The 11392-nt window shown below is 35.2% G+C and overlaps 2 protein-coding genes across 5 annotated transcripts; one reads left to right on the top strand and one right to left on the bottom strand.

Moving 5' to 3' along the window:
* Nucleotides 1-1174: 1174 nt before the first annotated feature.
* On the top strand, nt 1175-4450 carry O-fut1 (O-fucosyltransferase 1). Its single transcript, XM_090160112.1, has 7 exons — nt 1175-1343; nt 1594-1709; nt 1784-1907; nt 1972-2140; nt 2203-2398; nt 2452-2685; nt 4075-4450. The coding sequence occupies exons 1-7, from the start codon at nt 1223-1225 to the stop codon at nt 4270-4272; spliced, it is 1158 nt and encodes a 385-aa protein (XP_090016238.1). The 5' UTR covers nt 1175-1222; the 3' UTR covers nt 4273-4450.
* On the bottom strand, nt 4445-7805 carry RabGGTb (geranylgeranyl transferase type-2 subunit beta). Of its 4 annotated transcripts, none has more exons than XM_090160113.1 (10): nt 7679-7805; nt 7233-7599; nt 6915-7148; nt 6649-6846; nt 6483-6588; nt 6370-6422; nt 6202-6312; nt 6028-6139; nt 5884-5972; nt 4445-4705 (listed from the first exon to the last, which is right to left on the bottom strand). In XM_090160113.1, exons 3-10 carry the CDS (start codon nt 7011-7013, stop codon nt 4487-4489), a joined length of 987 nt encoding a protein of 328 aa, XP_090016239.1. In that variant the 5' UTR covers nt 7014-7148; nt 7233-7599; nt 7679-7805; the 3' UTR covers nt 4445-4486. The 4 variants fall into 4 exon arrangements, with proteins under 4 accessions (XP_090016239.1, XP_090016241.1, XP_090016240.1 ...); XM_090160115.1 differs by having other exon boundaries at nt 6915-7100; XM_090160114.1 differs by having other exon boundaries at nt 7233-7401.
* Nucleotides 7806-11392: the final 3587 nt, after the last annotated feature.

Here is an 11392-nt window from a genome sequence, read left to right as displayed (position 1 = left end):
CTCTGCTGTGGAGGGACTATAGGTGGCTCTTGGATCCATAATGAAAGAATCCTGGGTCTCAAAAATGCAGGTATTGTATACTATGACCACAAGCCTGCCACACCTAGGGCATGTATTTTGATACGAAGGGGTATTCACGCTCTTCCTCTTTCATTATACCAATCTAGGGACACTGCCACCATAAAAATCTTCTCCTCACCACTCGTCAGCTGATGGAAAAGAAGAATTAACGCTGGCTTCAGGTTATTTAACTTTAGGTACAATCATTTATATTTATGAATAATATTATATTATGATAATAATAATTACCGTAACAAATTTGGGAATTGCTTCCAGACGTACGGTAAGCAGAATATTTTACTATATGTACGATCGGAAAAGCTCGACATTCTAAATTTTTACGACGATTAATTTAAAATACTAATATATTAGCCCCGCATGGTAATCTCGTGGTTCAAATTTTAAACTCCAAGCATTCCAAGGAAGCTTCTTGCCCTATTTTCTCCCCCCGCTTATTTTGAATCACCAGCCTATACAAGCATTTCCTGTTATGCCCACGAGTACCGCTAGAGGGCGTCGATGCTTGTTCTTTTTACTTTTTTCCCGTGCCGGACCGTCCCTGTTGTTAATTAGTCCATGACTCCTCCAAGCTTGGAGAATTCGTGGATGTAAAACGAAAGCAAGGTCGCTATCGTCCCTTGGATACATCACCTACGACATCATATCAGGATTCAGGAGATTAACCCGCGTTCATCACCTACAAAAAATATACAACGGTACATAAAGGGGCATAATATGCAAATAGTGGAATCTATAATTGTATTCAAACTGACCTAAGTAAAATTTATCAATAGTAAATAACTAAATACCAGGAAACTTTAGAGTTTTCGTCGATTAAGGGTAGCGAGGCGCGAGAGTTTTTCTCGTGAGTTTTCCCGCTTTAAGACACGCCCTATTTCTACGAGCTTCATCACGGCCGTAAAAATCTTCCTTAGACATTCCAAGTGTATAGTTTCCTTTAAATACCATGACCAAGTTTGTGTGTTAAAAGGTAGAAATTTTAATAACTACCTTACTTTGAAGTGTTCTTGATTTTAGAAAATTTTACGCACCCCTAAAATTGGGCTTAAATTACGCGCGTAATCAAATTACAAAGCAAAGCGTAGTCTGCTACCGAATGCCGTGATCTACCTATTAGTAGTAAATCGTCCGGAAAAGTAAAATGTTTGGATTTTTTTCAAAGTATAAATTTCAGATTACTTTGTTTAAATACGTTACTAAGCTGCTGATTCTATTTGAAATATGTAAAGCGAATGCCTATATTTTGTATTGTCCTTGCATGGGTAAGTTAAATTATGAAATTTGAAAGACCAAGGCTTAAGTTTAACAATTAAATGGACAAGGGTCACCCGTTAAAGTAGACTGTTTTTTATTTGAAATAAAGCGGTACTTCGACACATATGCATTCGAAGCGAAGAAGTTTAACAAGGCTGTCCAAACTGGACTGTGGTGGCCCTTTTCAATTTAGGCCTATTTAACAAATAACGCCTAAATCTTCATGGCTGTGGTTTATGCTTTTCATATTATCTTTAGGACGTTTTGGAAATCAGGCGGACCATTTTCTTGGGTCGTTATCATTTGCTCATGCTTTAAATAGAACTCTGGTTTTACCTCCATGGGTGGAATTCCGTCAAGGACTTCCAAAATCAGTGCGTTTTACTAACCATCTATTCTAGTTTATTAACTTAAAACCATTTTAATTCAAAATGTAAAATTTTTCCAGATTCAAGTGCCTTTTGATACTTATTTCAAAGTAGAAAAATTATCAGAGTTCACAAGTGTCATGACTATGGAAAGGTTTATGAAAGACTTAGCCCCTAAAATATGGCCTGAAGGCCAGAGGATAGGTAAACAATATTACAAATTTATTTGCTAAACCCAAATATATTTACCTTTGAATCTGTGGCAAAGTTTTTTGTTATACTAGTAGGGGGGAAACATATGGCTGTAATGCAAAAGATGGAAATCCTTTTGGACCTTTCTGGGACACATTCAATGTAGATTTTGATGGTTCGGAGTTTTATGCTCCATTACACTATGATATCCATCACCATGACACCCCTTTAAAATGGGAAGAAAGGTTAAAACGCATATGATATTCCTATTAATAATGGTTAGTTAAAATAGCATCCTCTTTCGTAGGTATCCAATAGATAAATATCCAGTGTTAGCTTTTACGGGAGCACCTGCGAGCTTTCCAGTTCAAAAGGAAAATCGTGATTTACACAAATATTTAGTTTGGAGTGATCATATAAGTTCCAAAGCTCATAAATTTATCAAAGACAATTTACCAATTGGAACATTTGTTGGTGTTCATTTACGAAATGGAATTGATTGGGTAAGAGAGTACAAAAATTTGGTTTTTTTTTGTTCTATATTGGTCATTTTTAGGTTCGTACTTGTGAACATACAAAAGGAAGCCCACTATTATTCTCCTCACCTCAATGTCTGGGGTATGAAAGCGAATACGGTTCATTAGACAAAGAAATGTGTTTCCCAAGCAAGGCTACAATTCTTAAACAGTTGAAAAGAACTATTAAAGCCATAAAAGCTCGATCTGTTTTTGTGGCCTCGGATAATGATCATATGATACATGATATCAATGAGAATCTTAAAGCTTTAAAAGTGATATTTCCATTTTTATATTTCTGCTACTAACGGGCCTAAACCAATATTATATTGGTTATCGATATTGTGATTTTCTCAATTAATTAGTTTGCGTCCAAAATACTGATTTTTAAAATAACGATACCAATTTTTTCCTGATATTTAAAAACTGACTTTCCCAAAAACCAAGCAGATAGGGTCGCTAAACCTTGACCAATGGTTTTGCTAAACTACCGTAGGTCCGTGATTATGGCCAAGTGTAATAATAGCTCCTCCAATTATATATGGTCCAATTTTTATATATCGTCCCTTGATCTATAAAAACAATAATACGGCGAAAATTAATAATATATTTAAAAAAAGTTCAATTGAACTATTGTTGTGCCTACGAGTAGGGTTAGCTGACCCTAGTATAGGTAAAAGTAGAAGTTGGGCGTACTAGGTACTATTTTACTAGATTAGAATAATAGACAGCCCAGCTTGATTATAAAGAATGGGGCTGGGGGTGAGCACAAGAGTGAAATAAATGTGCGGCGCTGTTAGTCACCAATGCCTTACTGGTGTTTAGTTAAGATTTCCCGTGCTAAGTGTTAATTGGTTTTTATTTAATATTTTTTTTAGTGGTGTGCGAGTACTTGAAAATTGCGAGTACTCGTTATCGAGTCCGAGTCCGAGTACTTGGACTCGGACTCGGAATACGTAATTTTATTACTCGCACGGGTACCAGATTCCCACGAAAAGGGTACATAATTACTCGAAGCGGACTCGAGTAAATAGATAATTTGAAAATTACCCGGCGAGTCTAATATTACTCGGCGAGTCCATTATTATTAGGCAAGTCCATTATTTCTCGGCGATTATTTAAACAGCGACAAATAAATTTCAGACGAATTGGCCACGATAACTCGAATTGAACTCGATAAAAATTAGGACTCGAATTGGACTCGTTAAAAACATTCCAGACTCGTATTGGACTCGAAAGCTTTAAACCTAATTCTTTAGGACTCGAGGACTCGATCAAGTCCTTAATATTTGGACTCGAGGACTCGCGAGTCCAAGTTTCTAAGACTCGAGACTCGACTCGAATTTCAAAAAACAGGACTCGCACACCCTTAATTTTTTTAAATATTCATTTCTGCCAAAAAAAAAAATTGGTTCGCATTCACCATTTCATTTTACTTATTTTACTTACTTTGGCCCAAAAATTAAAAAAAGAAATTGGAGGAGCGAATGTAAAATTTTGCCATAATTAATTCGTGTGTTTACCCCCTGTTTCCTGTAAACTATATAATGGTATTGGTAATCAGTATCGGTAAATTCTCAAAATTGGAATTGGTTAAATTATGATATTGGCCAACACTAATTTCTGCTAACAACATTCTAACAAAAACTTGCGGTTTATTTTAGGTCAAAGCTTATAAACTTCCATCATCAGATCCACACATTGATTTGGCAATTTTGGCCAGAGCAAATCATTTCATTGGGAATTGCGTGTCATCGTTTACGGCGTTTGTCAAAAGAGAAAGAGATGTTTTAGGACTTCCATCTTCATTTTGGGCTTTTCCTCCCCCAGCTAAAAAGACTGTTGTTCATGAGGAATTTTAAACTCAAAATACAATTACAAAATACAGAAGGTATTTCTCACTAATTTGGCCCATTAAAATTGTAAATTTATTTGAATTAGAATAGGATTTTTACAAAGTGTTGCGTCCTACTTAACTAAACTGTAAAATTTTACTCGATAGAGGTGATATTCATTTCTACACACAACCAAAAATAAATTTTCATATTTTTAATATTATTGAAAGTTTTAATAATTTTACATTTGAAGCATTTGCACGTTAATATTCAACTTTTTAATAATGTACTCTGGCATACAGAAAACTGGGTTGACTTGTTTCAAAGTGTTATTACCCAAAAGTGAGAGCCCTCCAATGCCAAATAGGGTGTGAAATGGGTCCACCATATCTCCGGGTCTATCGGCAAAACCTCCAGTTTCTTCATCTTGGGATGCAAGGATAAATTTGACTAATTTTTCCTAGTTTTAAAGACAATACAATGTTAATCGTAGCTTATAGTTAAAGGTAAGGCATACTCAAGCTGCCATTCGGGGCTGTCCATTACCCCGTAGTAAAATTTAAAAAGATCCTAACTAACAAATACTTCAAAGTCAATTCGGTTTTATTGCAATGAAGAAAGGTGATGGCATAAGTAACAATTAAAATAAGTAGTAAGGGAGGAAAAATGTCACCACCATTCGCTTCGGATCAGAACCAATGAAATTTGTCATTTTTTAGTGGGAAGGAGTTGACCTTAATAATAAGAGGGGGATTGTTAGCAGTGCTAAAAATATTATCAGCATTGTATTTATTAAAACTTGGGGATAAAGCCTTTCTTCCCAAATATTTTTATTTAAGGATTATAAAATTATTAATTAATAGTCTTTCTGCATTTCTTTTTCTTATTGGACATCCTATCTTATAATACTGGTAAAATATAGTTCATCATACACACACAACCGTAAATTAAAACATTTACTAGAGAGACAAAGTGAGTCTTTATTTTTCCATTTTCAGGGTTGCCACACGTCAGGGAATTTAAAAATGGGCCAACAAAATCAGGGAATTTTAAGAATTTGTAAAAAGTCAGGGAATTCAAATTAACTTTGACACTTTTTTTAAGGTAATTTAACTCTACATCTATGACAAAGTCTATGATTATTATTTATTTCCTTGAAAGTTGACTCATTTTTTTCAACATTGCTATAACCTTTTTAATGAAATATAAGTCCATTTTAATTTATTAACTTCTGATAAAAGTAGAATATAATAAAAAAAAATTGGCCTTTAAAAGTCAGGGAAAATCTCTTAAAATGGTAGAGGAAAACAGGGAATTTGAATAAAAATTTTGTGGCAACCCTGATTTTTAATTGACATTTCGCTAATCTAGTGCATTTATCTCTCATATAAAGGGGCATTGACTACATTTGCCCAACTACATGCGGGCACCCATGAGCACAAAATTACATTCACGAAAGTGTTGCAACCAGGATGTAGTGCAAGTGTCATACTTAAGATTATTATTATTACTTACGATATTATAAATCAGAAGCGTAGGTTGTGGTTGTTTCTTACAGTAAATTTGCTAATGTATGAACCCTTTCCCCCTCCCCATTAATTTATGAACAGCCCCTTACAAATATTCTCAAATAAGTACTTTGTCAATCCAGTGTAGCCTCCCTAGTATTGTTAGTGAAGACAAAACCCACCATGAATAACATACATCGGGCAATTTTTCCGGCCGGCCTATAAAAGTTTAAGTGTTTATAAAAAATTTAATTACACAATCTATTGTTCTTACCATTTAAACCCCCAGATGGTAATTGCCTTTCACAAAGCCACCAAGCTAATAAATCCGCATTGACATGAGAAAGACGGCCAGTTATTGATAACGCTCCCAAACAACAATATATCTTCTCAAATGGAATTAAATTTTATAATTTACTTTTAATAAAATATCTTTAACAAAATTAACCTGTCCAGCGTGAGTTTCAGATCCGGGCCTGCAACCAAAACCTCCGTCAAAATTCATGCATTTTAGTACAAATTCTATAGCTTTCTCTGTATTTATTGCGTCGAGTTTTCCCTGTTGCATGATAATATATTATACGTTTCAAATTAGCTAGTATTAATTTTTTATTACCAATAAAGAAAGGCAAGCGATGGCGCAAAATGAAAATCTTGTGTCTATTTCCCCTGTATATTAATATTGTTAAATGAATTATTTTTAACAATACTCTACTTTGGAGAAATTACCCCATTTGTCACCCATAAAGCTTCCATCTTCTAATTGAAGATTTTTAACATAACTGACAATTTGGTTTACATCTACTTTATCAACCGCATCATATATCATTAATATCTAGAAAAAAATATGATCTTAAAATCCATATATTTAGCATTTTCCCAGTTTCAAACAAACTTGTATTGCACTAAGAGTGTAAAGGAGGTGAGGATCGTGACCAATACTAGCACTAAATCCTCCACATTCGTGTTGGCATTTAGTTATAAAATCCAAAATAGCATCTTTATCTAGCCGATGAAGTTGGCCCATAAGATCAATTGCTGTTAAACCCCAGTATATTCCACTCATTCGTAAGTACTCAGTCATACAGTATTCCTATATTTAAGGCGAATATAATTAGTGTTATTGTAAATATAATATTGTTTAAATTTGTTTTGATGTACATAATCATCTTTCTGATTTCCATATGAAGCAATGTAATCCTGGTGCTTTGAAAGTAGAAGTTCAACACACGCAGTTTGTGGAATGGATATATCTTTCATTTCTTCCGTTAAACGTCGGTCAATAATTAACCAAAGTCCAAAAGGTAATATTTTTGTTGAACGGTGTATTATTTTCCCAGACTAAGGCTAAAATAACAGAACTGTCAAAACATGGGCCAGATGACTGCTCCCACCCTAGGTTGGTAAAAATTTGAAATTTGCAGACGACAGTAACTGGTATCGCCCATAGAGATAGAAAAGAAATAGAGGGAAGATTACCGCGTTAATGGCGTTTTCCATTGGAGTCCTCTGAGCGCTCCTGGAGCGCTCCTAAATATAAAACGTGTTCCATTGGGACAAAAAGGGCAACTCCCAAAAGGAGGCACGTCTTCCATTGGCACTGTTGCTCCCTCGCGGATTGATCCGAGCTGCCCCAACTCGAGGGACGCTGCAACCAAAAAAGAGCAATTTTTAAGCAAAGTGACTCCGAGAAAAATTCGTATTCCATTGGGAGGGCTGGAAGTCTAGTCCTCCGAGCACCTAGCGGAGTTCTCCGTGGTAGAGCGATGACGTAGAAGGCAAATCCGGATCACGCTCGGAGCAGTCCCAATGGAAAACGCCAGGTAATTGAGTTGGGAATATTAATCTAGAGGTCCAATCAAAACGTCGGATTTCAGTATTTCGCGAAACAAGTTTTTAAAAAACAAGAAAATATAACTACGTACCCTAGATGCGAAATCTCGGCGTTTCTCGATAGCCCGTTTTCTCGTGAGGCTTTTACCAGAGAGTGTAAAGTCGCTTCCGGCGCCAACTCAGTAAAAGCGACTTTACACTCTCTGCTTTTACTGAGTTGGCGCCGGAAGTCGGAAAAATCGGGCTCCATAGCAGGGTGATAAATAAGGAATTTCAATAGATAACCCAAAATTATATTACTCACCTTTAGTTTTCTTTCGTTTAGAAACATTTTTAGAGCTACAGGCATGATCCATTATTGTTTTAAAACAACATAAAACAAAAATATCTGGTATCTTGAAAACCACAAGTCAAAAACCACGGCGCAATTTTCACTAAAACTTTACGTTTTAACTATAGGTCGGTAGCCCTGCCAGCTCCATAGCAGTAGCGGCGCTAAGGGTGGGCTGAAGTAGGCTTTAGGGGCCACATATTTATATTAAAAGGGCCACATATTTAAAATTAAGAGGCCACATATTTGAATTTACGAATTTTCTTTATCTCTAGAAATTTGTTTTATTTACTCAATAAGATAGTAGACCATAAACAGGAAATTGAGAGAAATTTGAATAGACATTAGAAAGAAAAGAAAGGGAATTTAGGGAAATACCCCGGGCATGCACGTGTCCCCTCCAGGTCGGATACAAGGTCATAGGGGGTCCAATAAACGCGACGAGAACCGCAACAATAAAACGACCTTGCTCTTCTCGCTTCCTGGAAAATTTATAAGGGGTCACTAAATTTGTAAAATGGAGTGTAGCTACACTCCATGGTTGTAAGAGCCACAAAATTCTTAGGGGCCACAAAATAATTAGCCCACCTGTGAAAAAACCTTAGCGCCGCTACTGCTCCATAGAGGCAGTTTTTTCCGACTTCCGCCGGTAACTCAGTAAGAGCCTGCGTTACGTGCAAGGAGCTTGATTTCCAATCTAGGGTACGTAGTTATATTATCTTTGGTTCAAATAAGACGCGTTTTCCGGCAAAAAGATCTTTTTTTTTTTAAATAATGGAGTGCGCCACAGGTCATATGATAACGTTTTCTCGTCATTTTAGAGGAGACTGCACATTCGTAGTTTTCAAAAACTTGTTTCGCGGGGAGCAGATATGATTGGATCTCTAGATTAATATTTCCAACTCAATGGTTAAGGCACCCCTGTTTTTGACCTGGTAAATTCACCCCCCCCCCCGCATGCATGAAAGCGGAGATGGGCAGAATTTGTAACGCTATCTATCCTTCCTTTGTTTACATCAAATGACAGTTGATTTTCAAAGAGGCATAATGTATTACATTTCACCGCTCATCGATGACGCCACGTAATCTGCCCATCTTGGCTTCCTACCAGCCTTGGAAATAACGGTGGTCAGGTCATAGATATCCCATAGGGTAGAATGCTGCCGCGTAACTGGAAAATAGCCAAACAGCCGTGGCAGACGATCACCGAATACCGACAAATCAGAACTCAAAGAGTGACTACGGCCGGTGACGTACGACATCTAGTTTGTGTAGTCAACAATAAAAAATTACTATATACATTACGTCACTATAGTACCAACAATTGATTGGCCGATGCCTTTTTATTTTTAATTTTTAAGTATGGCGGGTGATCGCGGATCATATTTTCTAAAATATAGTATTTGTATATTCATGTACTCCTAGAAATTTTTTTATTATAATTATTATAACTAAAAAGTATTTATCAAAATGGCACCGCGGTGTTTAATACCGTCATGTAAAAAAAATATTCGGCGGCCGCGAATGTGTCGTAATATAAGCCTTGGGTTAGAAACGGCGGGCCATTTGAAATGTTTGTTTATAACTTTTTTTTCGGGTTATCAAAGCAGCGAACTAATGGAGCTATTTAAACCGAGTATGACGCAGAACAATTAAAAAAAATTATTTACAAAATATATGGCTGATGCGGGTATCGATGAAAGGGAAATTAACCTTATAATTGTTGCTTTGGAGAGAAGACTCAGTAAACCCAACTGGAATGAATTCTATAACTGTCTTGGGAATATGATTGTAAAGAAATGTATGGTGGTTTCTCTGGCAAGCAGATGGTAATTGTTACACCATAAATACATTATTATAACCTTCCAACAATATATAAAACATAGTGTGGCTATAATTGGCAACGCAGCCACAAATTTTCTCATAAACAGGACTGTAGAGCCGATTATAATGAAGATTGTGTTTGTGGCATAAGAAATTTGTGGTTAGATACAACTGTAAATTGACTTTCATTCTATTTATTATTTTGGAACTTTAAATTCATTTGTGGAAAATTTGGATTTGATATTAAGAAAAAAATTAAGCAACTGTTAAAAACAATATTATTTCTTACCTGTTTTATTGTATTCTACTAAATATAACTGCATATTCGATTGAAATCGCAACACGTTCTTGTAAATCGCTCCCTTCTTTTCATCAACCTTAGTTTGGTTTAATAGTTGGAGAAATTGTACTTATATAAATGATTAAAAGCAAAATTATTACAAACCATTTTATTGTAATGTTGTTTTCAACTAATTATAAATGTATATACCATCTGTAGGCCTACACATTGATTCTAAAATTCAAAATGTCATCAGAGCATGGTTACTATAAGCAGAACCCTTTTTCTCATTTATCTTTTAGTGAAACTGTGTACACACAGTTCCACTAAAAGATAATAATCCTTCTGATAATAGATATTAATGTTGGTTTTTGTTTTGTTTTTTCTATCAAAGCATTGTTTTGACACTTTAATTTCATACGTGTTAAATTTTATTTTTAACAAATTTAAAATTATTACTTTTTTTCTTTGTGAAATTGTGTTGTGTTCCACTAATTATTACGGCATACATATTCCAATTCCATTTCTATAAGTTCAAAACAAGCAAATGATGGTGGTAAACTGGTAACCAGCCAGTTTAAAGGCAGTCAATTTGGTAGAGGCGCCAGCAATAAGCTGGGGTAGGCCCAGACCTACCTAACATTTTGATAGGGGCCTTGAAATTGTAAACTAGGGCCTCCTAATTTTAATAAAAAAAGCCTATATTTTTGTAATTGGTTTAAAAATTTCAAATTAATCTATTCACATTTTATTTAGTTTATTTATAGGATATAAATTTAAGCTTGGTGCTTACCCGTAAAAAATCTTGGGGCCGCTACTGAGGTGAAGGTGATATCATCAGGGGCGTCTTAAAGATTTTGGGGGCCCTTTCAATTTTGGAATTACTTGAGAAAGAGGTAAAACCAAAAAAAATTGTCAGGCATTTTTAACTTAATTATAATTCAAACCTGATTTATATATATGAATTATATTAAATCCACATGTCTTCAAACAATACTACAGTAGCATAAAGACTTGATGTTAACAGTATACTAGAGGGGGAAAGGAGCTGTAGATTAGTTTGCGCTGCGTGATTGAAGAGCTGGCCACATTCCTCCTACGCATTATAACCCAGTCATTGGTTAAAAGGCTTTATGATTAAGTCGCAATATTGATTTAAGCCAGTAGTGGTATTTATGCAGTAACGTGCATGGTTAAAGACCACTTTTTCCCAATCTCATATTTAACCAAAAATTACTAAAACAATAACAATAAAAAATTTGCATATTTTTCTTTATTACTTCTTTTATAAAAATTTACATTACATTTGTGTTTAAAAACTATGAAACAGATATTGACTATTTTCCAGATAAAAGTATCATGACAAACTGA

Source organism: Leiobunum rupestre, chromosome 10 (assembly GCF_980474605.1).
Source record: "Leiobunum rupestre chromosome 10, qqLeiRupe1.1.hap1, whole genome shotgun sequence".
NCBI lineage: Eukaryota > Metazoa > Arthropoda > Arachnida > Opiliones > Sclerosomatidae > Leiobunum > Leiobunum rupestre.
The sequence above is the reverse complement of the archived record's forward strand: the minus strand, read 5'-3'. Positions and strand labels throughout refer to the sequence as shown.